We start from the raw sequence: 23,596 nt of genomic DNA on the forward strand, positions 1-23,596 counted from the left end.
TAATTGATGATTATAGAATAATTTTTACTTGTATTATAATTTTTTCAAAACTACTTGTTTAATTATTAGAATAAAAATGTGCATTTTGACAATAGTTTGTTTAACCTACTTTTATAAATGAGTAAATTCAATAAAAATCGCAGAAAATTACACTTAAAGTTTTTAGATTTTTAGTTCGTACTTACATGACACGCATTTTAAACTTACTTAGCAACTGAAAAAGTAAAAAAAAAGTTGCAAATGCAACAACATTCGCACCATGATAATAATACAACAATTAACTGTAAAATTTTATCGTGTAATATATACAGGTAAATTTGGCGCAAATGGGCGATCGGAAAAAAAGTACCTTTTTTATTTTGGCGCAAATGGGCTATACCTTAAACAATTACCTATTTTTTGGTGCAAATGGGCGATGCCCGCCTTATGAAATGCAGCGGTAGACAGCAGCTTTTTTGTGGTATTTATAAACGAAATAATATGTATTTATTATAGTTATACAATCACACAAAAAAAATTATTATTATAAATTTTTTATTTTATGTTGATCCTTCAAAATTTGCCGCCCCGTCAAACATCATAAAATTTGCCGCCCTGGGGCAATTCCCCCCCTTCCACCCGTTAAACATATAGATTAGCATAATAGACTTCCTTTTAACTTTAAGAAATACCACGTAATTAAATTTTGCAGATATCGCTCACATTTTTAATACTGTTATTCCCATAATAGCTACCTATAATTTTGAATGTAGAGTGAGTATACACTGTCAATGATCTTAGCTTTAATTTGAACTCAACTTTTTCATTTAACCACCATAGTATTATCACTGTCAGTAGAGCTTTAAAAGTCTTGGGCTTTATTAAATGTAATTCTAAGTTTTATTCATTTATCTAATATTTTTGACTCTCTAGTCTCTAGTTTCTTTTCTTCTCACTTGTCCGCTTCACTTTGGAATATAATGTGGAAATGTGGTCATACACCAACCATAGGTAATTTTCTTGTGATCAACTAGAAATCGAGCGATTTCAAACCCGTTTTTTATTCAAATTTTGTATTTCGCAGTATTAATGCCGATTTTTCTTTCATTTTATCTCTTTTAAGTAATTTAAGTGGTGCAGTTGATATTACCAATCAATTCTCAACCATCTCACTCTGTGACCTTGCATTTACAATAAGGAACTACTCGCCTTTCTTTATTCCATCACACCCTAAAACCCTATCTCATATGGTAGGTAACTAATACTCGTATATATAAAAAAAAAAACTATTGTCTAAATGCTCCGTCAGTAAAATAAATTATTTTAGTTTTCCAGATACCTTTTTAAAACATCTTTAATCATTTTATTATGTTCAACATCTTGTACTTAATTATATAATTTCATTAAATTGTCATAAATTGTGTACTTGTTAAATATCACATAGCATCTAAGTAAATATTTTGGATTGTGTTAGTTACTACAACACAAGCTAATATACCTAATATAATTATTGATTTTATTATAATGTATTATGATGTGTATGAATATAACTATATAAGATCATAATTCATAATATTATAAAATATGTTAGTACCTATTTGATTTATATTATTCTTAATCGTGCTTCCTGTGTTTAACTAATAACTGAATATGTTATGGCTATAATTGCCATTTTTCTGGCTAATATGGGTCATCGCCTTATCATTTTTCTATTGTGATAGCTGTTATCAAATTGCTGACACCTGTGCCACATAATAAATTTATTTTGTGCCTGTGTAAAGCATGAATGCACCGGTGGAACCTGCAAACGTCTTACCGATTGCCAGCAAGACGATGTCTGTTCCACGAATGTGTAATGATGAATTAATGACACTCACTACTCAGTAGTCAGTACTCAGTAATTCAGTATAGCACTATGATCGAAACAGTTCATTAGTGATTACTTCATTACTTGAATAGTGGATACCACTTACAAGTAACTATTATTTTAAAAGGTACACATAATAATAAATTAATAGTACACTTTATAGTCTATACTCTATAATCATTAGTCAGTAAATAAATAATCTCATAGAAAAAAGATTTGTTGTTGGTAATTACTAATTATTTGTTTATCGTTCTTATTTAGCTATTATTTGTAGATGTGTCCTTGAAAATAGTTATCATCGACAGTTCTCTTTTACTTACGAAGAGAATTTTTTAAAGAACTTGTTTTTAATATTATGCGATTCATGCAAATTTTTCACATAAACGTCGATAGTCATTGATTGTATGCATTACAAATTCTATAAGACCAAATGTTTAAGGTCCGTTATTTCCGAGGTTGAAGATTGAATATTAATAGCAATTTTTAATTGTAATTATCATTTTTTTCTTAAATTCGTTAATAATAAATATGTTTGTATTACAGACCTTATAGTTATAAAATATGTAATATCAAGTTTTGTTTTCGAATATTTTATTAATATTTTTATAACTGTAAAAAATCATATGAACTCTTGTTTTACTTGTACTTATATAATAAAACATTAAACATTAATAATAGAGTAGTTATAGAATATGATGTTTGTGTTTTTTTTATTCTAGAAATATCAAAACAAAACATGGACAATTTACGTTTTGATGGACGAGTAGCAATTGTCACTGGAGCTGGTGCAGGTTTGTTGAAGATTATTTATATTATATCTATATACAAATTAAGCAAAATAGAATTTAGGCTTAGTTTTTAACATCTATAGTTAGGTTTTAGTTAATTTATAATTTTTACATATATGAAGTTTTTTCAATTTTTTATAATTAACATTTCCTGACCTATGTAGGTTTTGATCTAAGGATTTATTAGTGTCTATATTATTAATAAATAAATTACCTTAGTCATAATTTTTATGTAAGAAAATAAATTCATTAGGTTATGATATTTTTAAATTTATATTATCAATATATTTTACAAAATATATTTAAAAAATTTGTTGTGACTAACTAAAATAAAAAAAAATTGTGTTTTAATTTAAAGGTTTGGGTAGAGCTTACGCATTATTATTTGCCGAGCGTGGAGCTTCTGTTGTTGTCAATGATCTTGGAGGTAGTCGATCTGGAGATGGTAGTAGTAGTAAAGCTGCAGATTCAGTTGTATCAGAAATCCGCTCTAAAGGTAAATTAATTTATATGACAATTCATCTTCTATGATAACATTTATTAATTTAATTTATAATTAGGTGGAAAAGCTGTTCCCAATTATGACTCAGTCGTTGATGGTGATAAATTAATACAAACTGCACTTGAAAATTTTGGCCGTGTTGACATTGTAGTGAATAACGCTGGAATACTAAGAGATAAATCGTTTGCACGAATCAGTGAATCTGATTGGAGTAAGTAAATTGTTCAATTAATTTTATTTTATTTTCACTGAAAATTGTTTTCCCCTATAGATTTGGTACATGATGTTCATTTGAAAGGTGCTTTTAAAGTAACACAAGCTGCATGGCCACATTTTCGTAAACAAAATTATGGTAGAGTTATTGTCACAAGCTCTAATTCTGGTTTATATGGAAATTTTGGACAAGCTAACTATTCGTAATTAATTTAATTAAAATTTAGTTTTACCATAATGATAATATTTTTTTTTTCAAGGGCTGCTAAATTGGGTCTAGTGGGTCTTTGTAACACTATGGCAATTGAAGGTAGGAAAAACAATATTAACTGTAATGTTATTGTACCAACAGCAGCATCTCGACTCACTGAAGACATTCTTCCACCAGGTATTTAAATCATATTTTTTAATCTAAAAAAAAACTTATTTTTATGTCATGGTAAAATAAATTCTAATGACTGTATAATATTCCTTAGATTTCTTTGCTGAATTAAAACCTGAGCTAATTGCTCCAGTAGTTGTGTGGCTTTGTCATGAGAACTGTGATGAAAATGGTTCTATCATTGAATCAGCTGCTGGATGGGCTACAAAATGTAAGACTAGGAATTTTATTGCTAAATCTCTTTTAAAAAACATAGCTAACTAAAATAAAATCATAGGTCATTTAGTGAGAGGAACTGGTGCTATACTTAGACACAAGATTACAGACACAGTTACTCCAGAAAATGTTCGCGATGTTTGGAATCAATTGACTGATATGTCACAAGCAACTAGACTGAATTCTATTGAGGTAATTAAATTAATATTTTGGTTCTTATCCATTAATTTAACTATAGACCATCTAAATTCTATTGTTTTATCTTCTGCCTGATTCACAACAATTAGCTTGACTTGGTAGTCCATTATCTCTATTAACCAATTATTAGTATGCATTTTACTTTTCTAACATGTTTTTTTGTTAAATTTCTAAAATATTTCAATTTTAGGATCTTTCCCACTTACAATTTCTTATCATGTTCGTTTTTAAATTCATAGTGTCTTAGAAGTAAATCATTTTCTTAAAAAAGAATTCAAGGATGTTTTTTTTCAATTTTATTTTAATTTCAGGCAATCATCATTTTAATTAATAGTATATAATAAATAATAATTAAAATAATATAAAAATGTGAGTACCAATAACCAAATATCAACTTTGAACCCACAAAAACCAATTGTATATCTTCAATTTACATTAGGTGGGAGTTAAAATAATGAATAAGTGACTGATGCTAGTCATAGCATTGAGCAGTACTAAAAATACTGTATAAATACTAATATTATTTAATTTATTTATATAATTAACAAGTAAAACTGTTGATTATAGGAAGCATCTTCAACTTTATTAGGAGTTTTAGATGAAATCAAATCAGGTCCAGAGAAAACCTTAAATGAGTCTAGTGGTGTGTTCAGTTACAATTACCGAGATTCCATTATTTTTGCTATTGGAGGTAAATTTAAAATATTAATTATTTTTTACTGCAATATTAAAAATAATATTTTATGCATAGTTGGAGCAAATGTAAAAGAAGAGAGTGATTTACAATACTTATATGAATCTCATGAAAATTTTTCTACAATACCTACTTATGCAATTTTACCCAGTCTGATGGCTACTATGAGTAGTAGTTTGATAACTGAAGCAATACCCGGTAGAGAGTTTGATTTATCTCAGGTATAATTCATATGTATGCTTATATTTGTGATAAATTATATAACTTATGTGGAACAATTAATAAATTATTGATGTTTTAAATGTCATCAAGTTTGATTCCTAGAACATAGACAAGAGAAAATTAAATCTATGTAAATAATAATGTTTTATTAAAAAAAAAAAGAAAATTTGTTTAGAAATAATGTTTTTATTTTTTATTGTAAGACAAAGAAAAAAAAATATTCAAATTTGTTACTATAATACACAATAATAATAAAAAAAATTGTACTCATGATTTCACTAGATAAATAAAAATGGCATTTCACAGTATAGTTATTTTTTTTTCTAGTAAAAATTTAGTTTCTTATTTACGAATATCATCTTTTTAATTTTTTCTTGTCACTAAGATTGGATTAGGCTTTTTAAATAGTTTTGAGATGAAACTTAATTTAATTTTGTATTACACAATAATTAATTATGGTTCTGATGTGAGACCAATATCACTTATAAATTACTGTTAGTATTTGAATAAAATATTTATTTTTTTTTAATTCAAAATTGCTATTATCAAACCTCCTAAAAATTGTGTGCATTTGTATGTTATACATATTTAGCAATACAATTATTTTAAGTGATATTGAGACATAATTGAATCTATTTATTTATCTAAATAATTGATACATATTTATTTTAGTATTTAGCTAGTAGAGATGTTAAATGTCATGTTTTATTTAAAATTTTAAGTTAGTATCTATTAAATATTTTATTAGACCTTTTTAGTATAATTCCTATTTCAACATTATTCTCTATTATTAAAAACTAAAGGTTATTTTTTTATAGGTTTTACATGGTGAACAATATTTAGAACTACACAAGCCATTACCAACTGAAGCTAAACTTATGACTAAAATTTGTGTTTCTGATGTGTTGGATAAAGGGAAAAATGCTGTTATTGTTGTTGATGGTATGAATTTTGTGTTTTAATTTCAATCATTTTAGATGAGTGGTTATTCAATCATTAAAAAATTTGTTTTCTACTTATTCATTAATCTTTATGTTTGATTTTAAGTCCTGGATTATTTCCTTATTTAATTGTTTTAGGTAAAACATATGATGAATCTGGTGATTTGGTAGCCACATCACAAATATGTACCTTTGTTTTATCGGCTGGAGGATTTGGAGGAAAACGAGTTTCAACCATTATGATTCCATTACTTGATGAACCCAAACGGTCTCCAGATTCTACTGTTAAAGAGAAAACTTCTGTTAATCAAGTAATGATTTTTATTTATGTATTAGATATATTTTTTCATACTAATTTCTTATTATTTTGAATACAAATAAATAATACAATTATTTTGAATTATATTGCATTCAATACATTGTTATTAGGCAGCTGTTTATAGATTATCTGGTGATTTGAATCCTTTACACATAGATCCATCATTTGCACTTGCTGCTGGTTATCAACAACCAATTCTTCATGGTTTGGCAACTCTGGGTATGTCAGTAAGACACATACTCAAACAATTTGCTGATAATGATTCAAAATTATTCAAATCACTTAAGGTATTTGCAAAATAATTTTTAAAAAAAATTGTAGATTTTATAAAATAATATTCACATAGATTACAACGGTTATACATTATATAGTTGAATTAATCATAATATATTTTTTAGCTTTATCTTTTGTTACACTTGTATATGATAAAACATTCATTTATTCATTTAACAGAATACAGAACATTTAATCTAAATTATGATTAATTAAGATTGGTAATTAGGTATTTAAAATATTACTGCATGTTAATTTATGTGCAATAAAAATATAATAATATCAACATATTATATTGAATTCCAAATAAATTAAAGAAAAAAAAAAGTATAAGCCAAATATTGTTAAACCGTGTTGTATATTATAAAATTAATGTACAGAAAAATGAAACTCATGTATAGAAAGCATGAATAAACTGCTCATTAATTTACAAACTACACTGACCTCTAGGTAAGATTCAGTAAACCAGTTATACCAGGTCAAACATTGTGCACATCAATGTGGAGAGAAGGGAACCGCATTCACTTCAAGACTACTGTATCAGAGACAAACGACACAGTTCTATCAGGTAAATTTTTTTTTAAATTAATGTAATTATTTGACTTCATATTTTCAATATTTATTGTTTATTTTTATATGAACATATAATATATATATCTGGTCATCTAAGTGATATTTATTTGGCCTTGACTGTTACATTTAATAATTTAAAACAAATATGCACACATAAAAACTGTATGTATAATAGCATACCTTTAATTATGCCACCAATTCAATTACTTAACATTCTTATTGACTTATACAATTATTTAACATATTGACCTGTCCAATTTATATTCTAATACAGCTATAAACAAGATGACATTATAGTTTTTAAAAATTATCAGCAAATTTTTCCAGATAAAATAATTAAACATAACAATTATGTTTCAACAAGCTTATCTTATATTTTCTGTTATTGTATTTTTATTATTTTTTATTGTGTTTGCTATTATATTATTTGTAGATTTTGTTTTCACTAGGTGAGTTTCCTGTTTTAGATTAAACCTACAATTGTGTATTAAAGCATTATTTTTCCAAGGTCGTTAAAATAAAAAAAATAAATGAATAAATAAATTGTTTTTTGGTAAACAATAAAATAAATAAATGATACTTTTTAGGCGCTTACATGGAATTACACGAAATTAGATTGCCAGCCAAGCCACATGTGGTATTGTGCTCTGGAAAAGTCGAAGAGCTGCCAAGTGATGCAGTATTCCATGGTATGAAAGAACGCATTGAATCTAATCCAAGTTTATTAAAATCTATTAATGGAGTCTTTGTGTACCACATTACAAAAAGTGGTCAAGTTACTAGTACATGGAGTAAGTGTTATTTTATTGAAAATACATTAATTATAAAGATATTTGTACAGTTGTACCGGTATTCTTGTCGTATGCGGTCTACCGCACACTTGTCATCTACCACACACGTTCCTATATGTCATATGCGGTCTACCACACGTCCACACACTTTTTATCTACTAATAATAATTTTCAACGATTCGACGACAATGACATTTAAGTTTTATCTTAACAATGTGATTTCTATATCAATAATAAAATACCTGCTATAATAAAACTTGGGACCTGCCAAAATCGTGACTGTAGTCGTAAACGTATAAGATATCAGTTCAGTTTGTGCTGTAATACCTATGTGATTCGTTATTCTTCAGTTTATTTACTGCACTTTTTAACATTATGTTAGCCAAATATTACGTAGGTATAAAAAGTATGTTATAGACCGCATATGATGAGTGGCGTAACTGAGGGCCCGCAGACCCCGCGCTGCGGGGGAGAACATAGTAATTTGGGGCTTTTGGTTATAGGGTTATATTTGGTATAACAATATTTTTGGGGCCCATTTTTTATTTTTGAGGGGAAGCCCAAATTTTTTTGCTACGCCACTGATATGACGTATAAAAACATGTATGGTAGATGGCAAGTGTACGGTAGACTGCATACAACAAGAATACCATTGTACCAATACTAAAATGTCTAAAATTAATTATTAGCTGCTGATTTGAAGACTGGAAAAATTTATCGAGGAGAACCTGAAAAAGGTATTAAAGCAGATACAACATTGACTATTGATGATTCAGATATGATTGATTTAGTAAGTGTCTTAAATATTATATTCTTATTATGCATCCATTATATACATGAAAAAACTTTATTTAGGCTCTTGGAAAGCTAAATCCTCAAATGGCATTTATGAAAGGTAAATTGAAAATCAAAGGAAACGTCATGTTAGCTCAAAAATTAAAAGCGTTAAATACAGAGTCTAAGTTGTAAAAGTTATTTATATGTTTTTGGAATTCAAAAAATATGATTTAAGGTAAGGTTTATGGTGTAAACGGGTAGGGATTTCGTTTTGGATCATAATTAATTATCAAAATATATAATGTTGTTGAACATTTTTTATATCTTTTATTAATTATTTGTGTGTTTAATGATCATTTATGTGTGATTAGTTACTTATTATTGTTTTTATCTTTTTTTTTTTTACCAAGAAATATTTTTAATAAATAAATATAGTTGTATTTGTTATTATTCTCATTGACCACCTTTGTTTACTTATTATTTAGTTATTAAACTGATCAAATTACAAACCATTCACACATTCCTTTAAACTTTAATATGTGGTTGCACTAAAAAACAACTATTTCAAATGTATAACATTTTTAATTTGTTATATTAAATGAAGGAGAATATAAATTAAATAAAAACTCAATTTATATAATAACTCTGAAGTGTTTATTTATGTCCAATAAAATATTAAAATACAATACAATGAGGAAAGATAAACGTGCTGTAGGGCAAGGTGATACCATGGGGAAATGACGTCAACAATAACATAAAATAAAATAATAAGATAAAAATAAACTATAAAACTTTTAAAAATTAGCTTAATAAGCTTTGTTAATTAAAAAAAAACAATTATATCTATATACGCCTAGGTAAATAATAATGAAAAAAAAAATAAACATTTTAATAACATAAGTGGAAACAGCTTTTTGATGATTAAATATTACTTTATTTATATACATATAAGTATTGATTTTGTGATTATTTTGACACCAAAAACATGATCAACCTGAGAACAATATACAAATTTTAAAATTATCCTACAAATACATTTCAATTTATGTTTATATAAATATATATTAATATTATATGATAAATAACATTAAAAATGTAATATGTTTAAATGTGTAGGAAATATTCAAGTTAAGTTAACTCTGATATCTTAAAAATATAAATAATAAAAAAAAATAACATAATATTAATACCTATCTCTTTTATTTTAATACTTATAAAAATTTTAGTTTTATTTGTTTCATACCTCAAGTTGATAGTTTTGGCAGCTAACAGCCGATTACATTCGGCTGAATCTGGTAATGGCAATGTTACAAATTGTGTTTCTGTTTCATTCTCGTTGAATTCAAACTTATAAATTTTCGGATTCACCTTCATATCACCAAATGGTCCTTTAACTACTAGATAATGGACAGACATAGGTGTGGGGATTTTGGTTTTCAGAATCAGCTATTTACAGATGACCAGCATGACGACGACATAATTGAGAGCGTAAAGGAAACAGAGGAATGAAAAAAAAAAAAAAAAAATTAATTAGTATTTTCAGATAGTACAACGAATAACCTGCAAAAATAATCCTGAAATATTAGAAATTAAAAATGATTTATTAAGTAAATTCTTTTAAAAGTATATTAGTCCGAATGCACCTGAAAAACAAAACTCAACCCAAATTATTATACACAGTGCTTCCAAATGTTAGCATAACTTACCAGGATAAGAAAAAAAAAAATAAAAGCAATTTAGTATATTTCTGACTGATAACTTACCAAACTTTACCCTTTATACAAATAAAAATGAGTTTAAGAAAAAAATACAATTACAAGTTTTTAATAAATATGTTTATAATAACCTAGCAAGAATAATTAACAAGAATCCGTAAAGTTTACTTTGAGAACGTCGTAAAAAACAAAAACTGTTTATACAAAAAAATCCTGCGAACTGATCCATATGAGTGTCTTTATTTGATGTTTCAGCTGTTGTTATCTCTTCGATGGTGTTAAGGTATAATGTGTCTAGACGTGGCGGACGTAGAGAAACGGGCAAAAACAAAAAAAGAAACACATTTTATAGATGGCAATATGAATTTTGTCGTGCATGTGCCGATTCAGCGATAGATTGATTTGAGAGTCCATACCATGAAGATGATGCAGTCGTAGTAGTAGTAGTACTAGTACTAAAAGTAGTAGTAGTAGTAGTAGAACGATGTTCTTGAAAACTGTGAACGTTTATTAATATAACAAAAAATATCTTGTCTCCTGTTTCACAATTATAAATGGATTATCCATGTCACATTGATTATAGTTGAATACACATCATCCTTAAACGTTACAGTGATGAATAATTACATCCAATTTGTGGTGTAACCTAACACTGAAAGGACTGACAACACGTACATGGATACTTGTGGTTGTGTTTTACGCATTTGTGTATATTATGGGTTAATTATTGTTTTATTTCTTATATTAAATAGAACTTACCTGTTTTTTTCTATGAAACAATGTTTTTTGAATTAAATTATTTAAAAATATTATAGTGAATACAATACAAAAAATTTAAATATTAATACATTTTTTTTTTATAAATGTCGCACATAAATTACCTGGTATGACATGTGACGATCAACACTCAATGCTGGGTCTCTTTGCATGTTATTGATGCGGGTTTTGACAACCCACTGAAAATTGAAAGCTGAAAATCGGGCAGTCTCATAGTACAATTTGTGTACAAATTCTTCTGTTCTGTATGGTTTTAATTGCAAATCTAAACAATGTGTTTAATTAAATTAGATACTAATTTAATTTAAAAATTAGTTGGCATATTTAGTCAATTGCTTCAGCATAGTTTACTTTATTGATGACTTACCATTAAATGTTATCTTTTCAAAACTCATCAAATCAAATATAGTGTCATATAAAAGTTTCTCTTCCTGAAACTTTTGGTCCATAGCATCAAGTGCGGACATAACATCTTTTCCAGTAGCTGATGGGTGAGGACACACTTTTTCGTGTTCAGAAGCTTCATGACTGGGTCCACGCCAAGGACAGCCAATTTTACTGTATCCACATTTTACTGGTCTAAAAAACGAATGTAAACAATTTTTAAATATTAATTATAAATTATTTTTCATGAATATCTAAGTATAAAAAATAAATTAAATTTTGCTTACCGTTCTGCACAAAGCTGTTGTTCATGATGTTGTAATGTGTTACGTGGGAATTCTTTGGCGCAAAATTGACACTCCGATGGAAGTTCACTAACTGCTTTCTCAACAGCCAAGTTACGTGTAGCTGTATTTTTAGCTATGTCCACACGACAATTTGGACATGTGGCCATTTCATCTCGTAAACGTGCATCAGCCAACAAATGAGCAAAGCATCCAGCACACATTAAATGCCCATTTGTACACTGTAAACAAATAAATAGTTTATAAAATCAATATATAAACATTATAGATTAGTAAAAAAGATGATTCACCACATTTTTCTTCAATAATGTAGTTATTCAAAATTTGGTTTTTTAAATTTTTAAATATTTTTAAATTCTTGAGATTTTTTACTATTTAAAAAGTGTTCTGTGAATAAACAAACTTCTGTTTTTCAAATAAAAACCTTCCTTTTCTACTATGAATTATTAAGTGAATCATTTTTTCTGAAAATATTTTATTGTATCAAAATCAAAATGTTTACTAGTAGTTTTTGAGATATTCAATTTTATGTACTACAAAAGATAATAAGTCTATAATAATTTTGAAAGATTTTAGTTTATGGCAAGTTGAAAATTTTTGTAATTTATATTAATCAATCAAAATGTTTATTAAACAAGAAATTTAGTTTATCTAAAAATTATAAACTCTTGATCCAATATTATATCTATTAAATATTTTTAAGGTTTATAATCCTTGGTATAAACATTTCAATACCTAACAAAAGTTATTTATTCAAATTTTGAAATAGATTTATCATAGTTTTGAGAAAAAATATCTACTAAAAAATAGATTCTTATTTGAAAAATAAAAGTTTTTACTACAGAACTTTCCCTTAAAGATTCAAAAATCTCAAGAATATGAAATTATGATCTTTAGTAGGTAGAAACTAAATTTTTAAATTCCAAAAATTTAAATTTAAATAAATTCATTATTAAATTAAAAAATGGGGTTAAATGTATTTGGTGAAATATCCTGTATAATTAAATTTAAAATGAGAAACATTTTTTTTTTTTAAACTTAATTCTTTATTTAGTAATTTGTTATAATCTAGAACAATAAGCTTAATTGATAAAATAATATTATAACAGGAATGACGGAGTGAATAAACCTTTCAATGGAGGTATTTCGTCAGGATAATTGAGAAACATAAAATTGAATTTTTAGTTTGTCAAAATTATAAATTCATAGATCACTACTATACATAACTTATATGTTAAGATACCATAAGTAGAATATATTTTGAGTATCCATAAAATATTTTTTTTTAAGTGTGACATTATGGTAGTCTGGATATTTGAGCAATAAAAATGTTAAAATGTTTTACATTCTTAAGTTAGATGTTTATACCTAATGACTACTATAAAAGTACAAGACTATGAGGGCACGATTCTCAACTTTTTGAGTGTCATTTCTAAAGGAACCATTAATTAAGTTGCAGAACTATAAATAGTTCAATACTTGTATACTTGTATAGTATAGTATAATATGTGTTATATTGTAGTATGGTGGCACAAAAGGATGCTCAGTTCTAAATCATTATTCCTTCTTCTTGAATTCGAATATTTTTAATTACTAGTAAATTTTTTAATACTGTTGAAAGTTAATGCATTGTGAATGATGGTTAGTTGATTATATAAGTTTTATAATTTTAACATTTCTATTATTTTGCTTGAATTGTATTTTTTAAAAGGCATAAATAGAACAGATTGCTTTTTATCTTAAAAGATTAAAGTCATTCAAATGACAATTATCTAATATATTAAACATTTATTATTTAAGTTTCACATTCACGGGGCGTGTTTAGTTCTACAAATGTATAGGTAGTAAGAATATTCATTGTTCACCTAACTTTGGATACTTTTTTAAAGAAAGTGCAGAATCAGCAGTTGGATGTATTATTTGAAATCTTAGTTACAACCAGAGTTCAAGGATACAATAATTATTAGTGCGAAACTGTAAAAGTATTCTTGGAAAATATATATTAAAAATAACGTTTGAAAAATCTTTAAAATCCTATAATATATGATAAATTCTGGTAAAATAACAAATATCAATAATATCATTAAAAACGAATTAGTAAGCGACGTCTGACACATAATTATGTTAGTAAAAAATACCATTAATTCAGTTATTAATGATTAATTTAATGCGCCTATTTTAATATTGTATGCTATAAAAAAAAAAAAAAAAAAAAAACAAAAATAATGATAGGTAACAAATAATTTTACTAAAATTTTAAGTAGAATAAATAATTATGATAATACGGTCCCTATATATAATATTATAATAATGAACAGATTTAAATATATATTTTTATAATTAGACCAACCTAATAATTTGTGCCGATTTTTTTTTGTATATAAGCATTAAAATCAAAAAATTAATTATTAATTTTACGTTTTTTAGTAATTTTTTTATTAGGGATTTTTCTTATCAAGTCTTTTTGCCAACTAACTATTACATAGGTACCATCATACACGGCATCACATCAAGTGGAAGAGTGAGCATGTTTCCAAATTGTTTTTTAGAAGGCTTTGACGTTTTAAGAGTATTACACGCTTATATGCTTTTACTGTACAGAATAGTTGTATTTTGTACAAATAAATAAATATTTATAAATTGACAATTTCCAACACTAACATAATCGTGTCTGTCAAACAATACACACGAATACAAGACATGAAACAGATAAGGAAAGGAAAATCCTAGCCAGACCAGAAATGTATATTTATTACAATTCCGCATAGTTAGTAAAGATTACATGCTTTCGGACTTTGTACCACGAACGTTGGACCGCGATTTATCTCGGGAATATACACTAAATTATTGATGACACGTCGTAGCGAAAAGAGGCTAAAAGGCCATTTGGATTGTGAAATGCTAAAAATGTCGTCATTGTGACGCGCGATAATACAGAAACTCAAGGACAAAATCGAAATGACGAAAATATTATATTATTATTTATTTTATTGCAACGTTCGGAGAGAAGTGATAAATGAAATTCGCGCGCGCATAATTTAATGTCGTTGACCCAGGGACTACAGCCGCCGCGGCGGCACGTCGGTCAGCTGGTACGAACGACGACAGCAACAACAACAACAATAATAATAATAATAATAATAATAATAATAATAATAATAGTTATAATAATAATATCAACCAGACGAGTAGACGACAAGGTTTTTTAAAAATAGAACGTAGAACAGATGATTGGACTGAAGTAGAGACGGCATGTAAAGCTTTCTAAATCGCTGATTCTCACCTGATAGATGGACGACCTGGGCAAGTCCAAGCACACGGCGCAGCACAGTATGCCTCCAAGCCTTTGCTCCAGTTTTTCCGAAGTGGCGTGCTGCTTGTCACCGCCACCGCCACCTCGACCAAACACATCGCCACCACTACCGGAAAGCTTGGCTTTTTTCGGGTTAGGTTCGCCGTCGTCTTTAGTGATCGACACGTTTTGCTGTTGTTGCTGCTGCTGCTGCTGTCCATCCATGGCTGCCGTTATGTTGTCTGATTGACCACCCGTCTCTACAGTGGCTGTCTGTGCCGAACCTTCACCGTCGGACATGGTCCGACTATTTTCCGGAAAACGGCGCGGATGCGAAGAATTGCGTTTGAGTAGACCCAAAGGTTACTTTTCAGAATTATGTCTGCTCGGTACGGTTACTTTGGGAGCACCGCTGGTATTGAACAAACGCGATACTCGTGCACGATAGCAAAAGCTAACTCAAAAACGATAAAAACAAATTTGACGGCAGTCAACTGTAAGAAAAAAAAAGTTATATATTGTAATTGTAATAATACGTTCGGCTGGTGCGCTTCGAGTCAAAGTGGTACGGGGAAAAATAAAAACGATATAAAAAAAAAAAAAAAACCAACAACTGCGCCGTAATAATAAATACAACTTGTCCAGCGGACGGGCGGGCGGGCGGCTGAGTCGCGTCAGCTGTTCGATCGGGCTGCGCGCTTCAAGGACGGCATAGACGCGCACGCGCATTGACTTGCACTATAGCCTGCTGTCGACGATGCGGCAGGGCGGGCGGCGGTGTACTTCCCTTGGGCGGTGACGGCGGCATGCGTCCGGTGACGTGTACACGTCGCTAACGCCGCGCCACCGCGAATCCCAATGCGGGACTATTGCGGGTATTGATTATTTGATTATCGCGGACGACTCGCGCGTGCTCGTCACTACACGGCCGCGGTGCACCATAGTTCCATAGAGTAATAATATTACTCTACGCGATGCACGAAACGTCGCGGGGACCCCAAGGACGGTATATTATTATTTTTTTTCTTAGTAGTATTCGCAACTCGTGATGTTGCGGGAAGTCTTCCTCCTCCTAGTCCTCCTACTCCCCGAACGTCGTGCAAACGCTTTGTAGGCACGCGATTTGCGTTACAATAACAACGGACAATAATTATTGTTTTCCTTTAACCTATGGGCACATCTACTGTATAAATGTTTTTGGACTATTTGGTTTGTGTGAATTAATATTTGACATAGTGTTGGGACGTTGGCAGTAGGTATAACAGATGGTTATGTGAGCTGAGTCGGAGGTCAGTCTTTGGGGCTTTGATGTATTATTTTTTCTCGGTGAGAAATTCTCGTCATAATTCATATACTTAACTAAATATTTTGATAATCACAATTCACAATTTTAATCTTAAAAAAATCCCAACAACTAAAGATTTTTATTAGACTGGGCCATTTTTCTTTATCAATTCAGATACGTAGTTATAAATTGTGACTTGAGAGAAGAGGAGGGAGTAAAAAATTCTTGATATTATTTATTGTATTTGTATTAAGTGTCTATGATTTTTATTTAGAAATAAAAGTAATGATGTAAAATGTAATGTGTATACTGTATACATGTGAGTAGGTACTTGCAGTTCAATATTTTTTTCTATTAAAAGTCGAAATTTAAATTTCTTCGATTCAACGAATTACTTACGTGCTGTACTATATAGCTGTTATATATTTGTATTTCAAAATCACTAAAATTTAAACAACAAAATATACTTTTTTTTTAAAAAAGCGATATAATTAATACAATTTAGTATTATATAAATCAAGAGAATATTTTTAAAAAATTAAACGTCGATCATATGGAATCATTTTTTAAAAATTTTCGATTACTTCATCGACGTCGATATTTTTTGCCATGATGGTTCGTAAATCTCAAATCTCAATTAATGAAAGTATCAAATTGCCTATAAATAGATAGTAGACATTCCTGTGTCTTAGTAGTATGAAACGTTGTTTTAACAAGATATCTATAGTACTTGCACCATTATAATCGAGAGCATTTGAAATAAGCGAAAATAATTATTACAAAATATAAATAAAACACTATAATATTATTTGTGCGTTCCACAATTTATTACATTTTCAAAAAATAAAAACAATGTTCAGAATATTATGGTTATAATGAATTAACTATTCTCTAATAGTTAATTAAATAATAAATATGAATTACTACAATACTTAGACTACCTACATCAATATCCTAAGTTTGTAAAAATTTCCGGTGAGAATAATAAAATACAGAGTACTATATCAAATTTTACATCAAATTTTTATTTTTTAAAACTAATTTTAAAAGTTATTAGTTATTACTATCTATGATATCTATATATCCTTAATAACACGGTAATCATTTAAAGATATTTTCATTTAAGTAACCTAATACCATTGATTATAATTTATAAATAGTATATATTATACTATTTATAATTAATGCTAATACTTAAATATTTAAGTTTTATTCTTATTTGAATAAAATTATTTGGTACACTTAATACGTATGCAAAACAACACTTTTACGTAAATAATAGTAAAAATTCTAAAATTTAAAATTTAAATAAATTCATTCTATAAGCCATTTTAAGAAATAATTGTGGCGATCACTAATCATGCTTAGTGAATTACTGATTTATGGTATTAATATAATTTTTATTTTGACATTGAAATATTTTAATCACTGTTTTATTCGATCTTTAAATATTAAATTTAAAAGATAAACTATATACTTTAATCAATTTTTGGTTTAAATAGTTTTGAATATTTAAAATATTGATTCAAAGTCTAATTTTTAAATGTACCAACAAACTAACAAACCGTAAATAAATAATATAATATATTGTTTTTAAATAATATGTTTAATAGTAGTATATTAAAGTAGGTACATAATACACCAAGGTACAACTAAAAATCAATACTTAAAAAAAAAAAAAAAAAATTATAGTGTAAAGTACAAACAACAACGAGTGCTTGTAAAATTGAGATTATAATTTATAACATGTACTCGTATAATGTAAATAATAATAATAATATATGCATAACATTACAAGGATTTATTTACATATTTACCAGTTATCACATTTAATGGCTGTACTCCGTAAGTGGTATAGGTAGCAAAAATTAATGCATAACTGCATTTCTAAAAAAAAAAATCGTACTTTTTTTAATGGCTAATTTAATTTCGATCAAACCAAAAAAATTTAAAAATCGTTTTAAGTTAAGCATATGCATAAAAAAAAGATTTAAAAATTAAAGTTGTATAAAAAAGATAAAATATTATAAATTCGTCATTAGATATTTGATCAGTATCTACTAGTTGTATAACAGTTAATAAATACGCACTTAAAAAAAAATATTGATAAGTTAATTATATATTCAAGTACTTTAAATGTGTAAGTACATAAAAATATAAATATATTATATTAACAATAATAATATAATATAGGTTAAGTTACATATTGTTTAAGATCTATATTTTGTTTAACGATGGTTTCTTGATTTTATACTAATTCAATAAATTTTTGTATAATTATGTGAAACTAACTTCACAAAACCATACTTATAAATTTGATTACTAATTATAATATTTCAGCGTACGTATTTACATTCAATTATAGAGTCTATTTAAAATTTTAATAAATTGGTGTTTGACGAAGGCGTATATAGGATTTTATTGAAAGAAAAATATGAAATAATTGTTAAGTACCTACTTGTATAAATGTATTGAAATAAGCACAAAATTATTAATAGTTCTCCATAAATATGTATAATACTCTTAATGCTGATATCCTAGCCAAGAATAGTCTTTTATCATAAAATAAAATAAACTTTGGTTGTTACAGCCTTTTAACTTCAGTTATTTCATGTAAGGTATTTTATAATAATAAACAATATTGATCATAATAATATATTACATAATATTGATTTTTTATCATAGCTCACACCCCACGTCCTTACAGGATGATAAAGTTATAAGTAACAATACTTTAATGCTTATATCTGGTTTATCGAAAAAAGGCAAATGATGAAATCTATATCACAAATACGCCACTATTGATTATATCGAATACATATTTATGACATAGGTTTTAACTTAAAAATATTATTGTTTTTTTTTTTTTTAAATCGAGTACAAGTATTAGTTGTTATTATTTATTTTATTAATATCTGTAGAACTGTAGCACTGATCAAATGTGAAATAATTAATGATGAATAATGTATTAGATATCATTTTTATAGTTTATAATTTTTATGTACCCAACTTAATTTTTTTAATAATTTTTCAATAATATACTAGTTATCCTAGGATTAAATTTCAATAATTTTATTTAATTATTTTACTAAACATTTCTATAAGAATAATAATATTGTTTTGACAAATAATTAAGTCTCAAGTTGATCACTTAATTGACTGATGGAAACTATTTTAAAATTATTTTTCGGTTTAATGACAAAAATTATTAACAAATACTGAAATACGTTTATTATATTTTCATTTCTTTTTATAACGTTTAACATTTATCACTAATTGATATTTTTTTCGGCTACTGATTCCAATTTGTAATATTGAATTTGTTTTTACCTCACATAAAGGTATGTTGTTGTTTGTTTACTGTTAAGGCATATTAAGTGCTGGATATCGTGATATGCACTAGGTATTAAAAAAATTAGGTTATTATAAAACTAATGGTCTACCAAAGAGGGGTATAAAACTGTTCGCATGAAAATAATACAAAAATGTTTCTCCCATCTTAAGTAAAATAAAGTATGCCAAAAAAGTATGTAAAAAAATAAGTATAATAATATTATAATTTAGGCTCTCTAAAAACAACAATGATAAAAAGTATTGTTAGATTTTTAACAATATAAATTGTATGCTTTTTAGATTACTCTTAAAAACTGTATTTATATAGATATATAATACAGGCATATAGCTACAGAGATAATTAGCGATAAAAATATTTAATGATTAATTAGTGGTTATACAAAATAAAAGGTATAGGACAAACCTAACTATTACATACCTAAACATACCTATGTTTTACTTCAATGCAAATATTATATTTGGGATGCCTACAATAATAATTTTGTCTATAATCTCATAATACACTAATACCAACTGTCATTTTTTATTTTAAAATAAAAGCACGATATTTTTTTTTATTATTATGATAAATTTGTAAAACACTAGGTTATTGTATAGACTTATTTTTGGATAGTTATACTTCCATTGTATGTATAAATCAAGTAGGTACTTATACGAGCTACAAATATTTTACCTGATATAAGGATCTAAACCGGGTAAATTTACGGCTGCATCCGAGTTCCGTCCCATATATAAAAATTGAAATTAAAGGTATACTAGTTCCGTCCCAGCTTTTTTTAATGAACATACTAATTCCGTCCCAGGTTTTTCTTAATGGATAATATACTAATTCTGTCTTGCATCAAGTCTTTTAGAAATAAAGATGATATTTATTTCAGTTATTGCACCAAATAATCGAATTTAACAATATCCTATTATATAGAAATAAAGATAATATTATTTTCAGTTATCGCACTAAATAATTGAATTTAACAATATCATATCACATAGAAATAAAGATAATATATAATAAGATTTTAGTTAACGAAACAAAATAAACTTTTCAGTCGTTATTTGTGCGTTTACGTGTCATTTAATATAACTATTAAATATGGATACTATGTACAGTGAAAAAGGTAAAATGTTAATTATTAAAAATGAATTTAAATTTTGTTTTCATAAAGAATTGAATAATAATATTGAACGCTGGAAGTGTATTCAAAAACAATGTAAAGCATATATAAAAATTGGTAAGATAACTAAATTTATAATAATTAAGTTTTTATAATAAGGCATATAGGTACTTAAAATAATTTTTTACATTAGGAAAAAATAAAGGAATTGTCTTTGAAAATTTAAATCACAGCCATGATAGAACTGATGAAACTAATTTAAATCGTCAAAAGCTTAATAATAAATTAAAAAGAAAAGCTGTTGATGATATTTGTGAAAAACCAGCAAAACTTATTCATAAAGAACTTTCTAATCATGATGTTAATACAATTACCTCTAATGATATAGACTTAATTAGAAAAAATATTCACCGTGCAAGGTCTTCCATATTATCAATGTTACCCACATCCATTGAAGACGTTCATGAATTATTGAAAAAAACGACGATATATACAAATAATGACGAAAATTTTTTAATTATAAATGATCCAATTACACACATTATTATGTTTACTTGCAATACAAACTTATCTCATTTAAGTAAAATTAGTACTATTTATGTTGATGGAACCTTTAAATGTTGCCCAAAACAATTCACACAATTTTTTACTATTCATGGATTAAAAGATTCAAATAATTATATTCCATTAGTATTTTTTTTACTGCCAGACAAAACTAAAAACACGTATGAACATGCTTTTAAATTTTTAAGAACAGAATTTGATAATCTCCAGTTAAAATTTACACCAAAAACTATTTATGCAGATTTTGAAAAGGCTATACATAATGCCGTATATGCAGTTTGGCCAGAAATAGACTTAAGAGGATGTCGATTTCACTTAGGTCAATCATGGTTGCGTAAAATTCAAGATCTAAAATTGTCCACTTTTTATAGGAATAAAAATTCTGAGATTGGTAGATTTTTAAAGTATATATTTGGATTGCCATTTTTAACACCAGATGAAGTAGGTGATTTTTTTGCGTCCGAAATGATGGGAATCAAACCAGTTGATAGAAAAATAGACTTATTTCTAGATTACTTGGTCGATAATTATATTTCACCTGAATCTACTTTTCCACCTCGTATCTGGGCTGAATTTTCGCATAGTACTTTCCGTACCACAAATAACTGTGAATCATTTCATTCTAAATTCAATGGAATGTTTTATCATGCCCACCCAAATATTTATCAATTTATAGAAGCTTTAAAATATATACAACAAGATTCCTATATCAAATTAAGAAGTACCATAAAACGAAGGAACCCTATATTAGCTAAAGAAGATTTTATTAAAGAAAAAATGTATAAATATAGTTCAGGTCAAATATCACGATTGGAATTTGTAAAAGAAATATCCTTTAAATTCAATCCAATTTCAAATTTTTAAAAATGTATTATATTTTTATTTTGACTATTTAAAAATAGTATATTTATTTTTATATTACAATATGCCTGTTTGACTAACTAACTGTTTAATATTTATTGATTTTTATTATTTATATTATTACGATTAATTATAATTAAATTATGAAGATGTACTCTAATATTATGAATACCTATATTTTTTTGTAAATATTTTATAACAACAATATTATACATATTATATTTTATTATTATTTTAATTCTTCTTTTTTTTTTAACCGGGACGGAATTGGTATGTGTCTTTTTTTTAACCGGGACGGAATTGGTATGTGTCATTTTTTTAACCGGGACGGAATTGGTATAAAAAAAGGTTCTCGGGACGGAACTCAGATGCAGCCAAATTTACTGTGTAAGATATTATAGATAGTTATAGATTTTTTGGTAAACACATATTTTCATTCAAAATAGCAGGTAATTTAAACCTGATAAAAATGTGTATGATTTAGATTAGGTCGTCGGTTGACAACCTTTTGCAACGGAAGAGCTAATTTTTACAATATATAAAGTTTTCCAGATTTTTAAGAGCCACTAAAAACGTTTGTGTTAATATATTGTATTATTTATATTAGCTTATAATATAATGCTTATACATAAATTTGATTTTCGATTTAAAATAAACGGCTTTAAACACCAAATAACATTATTATATTATAAAAATATTTTCAGCACAAAATATATTTAAGCATTTTATAGTAATAAAATACTACAGTTATTAAATAATAAATAGTTATATCAGTGAGAGCATTGGCTTTAAATGTCTCTTAAAAGTTTGGTTAAATCCTTAAATCTAGCTCATAACTTGTTGTTTTAAGTTTCAAGCACGATTCTAGATTTTTATTTGTAAGTTAGCTTCTTACTTTATTTTTTATTGTACTTGTGCAAGAGAACGCTGGTCACATGAATATGTTGACCTAAAAATTGTCATCACTCTAAATGCCAACTTCTTTACCTCACGTCCTCACTTTAGCCTTCTGTAAGACTATTCCATGCGTTGAATATAAATGCCTCTAATCAAATTTATTTTAGAGCTGTCCACTTGTTCTGCGTGACGTGCATGCATTTCTGGACCTCTAATTCTTCCAACTTGCTCCTAAGTTCTGTGAACTTGCCATTCCACAAGTATTTGCTTTTTAAATCCAGCAATTGCGTTAAAAATTATCCAGCATAAATTCCA

General features: G+C 27.1%; 3 protein-coding genes across 5 annotated transcripts; 2 read left to right on the forward strand and 1 right to left on the reverse strand.

Moving 5' to 3' along the window:
• The first annotated feature begins 1,754 nt into the window (after positions 1-1,754).
• LOC112600042 (peroxisomal multifunctional enzyme type 2) lies at positions 1,755-9,049 on the forward strand. Of its 3 annotated transcripts, none has more exons than XM_025347178.1 (17): positions 1,755-1,973; positions 2,566-2,637; positions 2,993-3,130; positions 3,195-3,347; positions 3,408-3,552; positions 3,610-3,737; positions 3,826-3,942; positions 4,009-4,139; positions 4,713-4,836; positions 4,897-5,060; positions 5,880-6,003; positions 6,141-6,313; positions 6,432-6,608; positions 7,045-7,162; positions 7,755-7,958; positions 8,648-8,748; positions 8,814-9,049. In XM_025347178.1, the coding sequence occupies exons 2-17, from the start codon at positions 2,583-2,585 to the stop codon at positions 8,925-8,927; spliced, it is 2,166 nt and encodes a 721-aa protein (XP_025202963.1). In that variant the 5' UTR covers positions 1,755-1,973; positions 2,566-2,582; the 3' UTR covers positions 8,928-9,049. The 3 variants fall into 3 exon arrangements, with proteins under 3 accessions (XP_025202963.1, XP_025202981.1, XP_025202973.1); XM_025347196.1 differs by having other exon boundaries at positions 1,755-1,954; XM_025347188.1 differs by lacking the exon at positions 1,755-1,973 and adding an exon at positions 2,238-2,335.
• Positions 9,050-9,652: 603 nt separating this feature from the next.
• On the reverse strand, positions 9,653-15,832 carry LOC112600057 (cysteine and histidine-rich protein 1 homolog). The gene is made up of 6 exons (XM_025347205.1): positions 15,200-15,832; positions 11,899-12,137; positions 11,595-11,806; positions 11,332-11,492; positions 9,979-10,181; positions 9,653-9,729 (listed from the first exon to the last, which is right to left on the reverse strand). The coding sequence occupies exons 1-6, from the start codon at positions 15,506-15,508 to the stop codon at positions 9,702-9,704; spliced, it is 1,152 nt and encodes a 383-aa protein (XP_025202990.1). The 5' UTR covers positions 15,509-15,832; the 3' UTR covers positions 9,653-9,701.
• Positions 15,833-20,937: 5,105 nt separating this feature from the next.
• LOC112600707 lies at positions 20,938-22,387 on the forward strand. The gene is made up of 2 exons (XM_025348018.1): positions 20,938-20,962; positions 21,669-22,387. The coding sequence occupies exons 1-2, from the start codon at positions 20,938-20,940 to the stop codon at positions 22,385-22,387; spliced, it is 744 nt and encodes a 247-aa protein (XP_025203803.1).
• The last annotated feature ends 1,209 nt before the right edge of the window (positions 22,388-23,596 follow it).

This window comes from Melanaphis sacchari, unplaced genomic scaffold (assembly GCF_002803265.2).
Source record: "Melanaphis sacchari strain LSU unplaced genomic scaffold, SCAv2.0 Contig0_pilon_pilon, whole genome shotgun sequence".
Classification (NCBI taxonomy): Eukaryota; Metazoa; Arthropoda; class Insecta; order Hemiptera; family Aphididae; genus Melanaphis; species Melanaphis sacchari.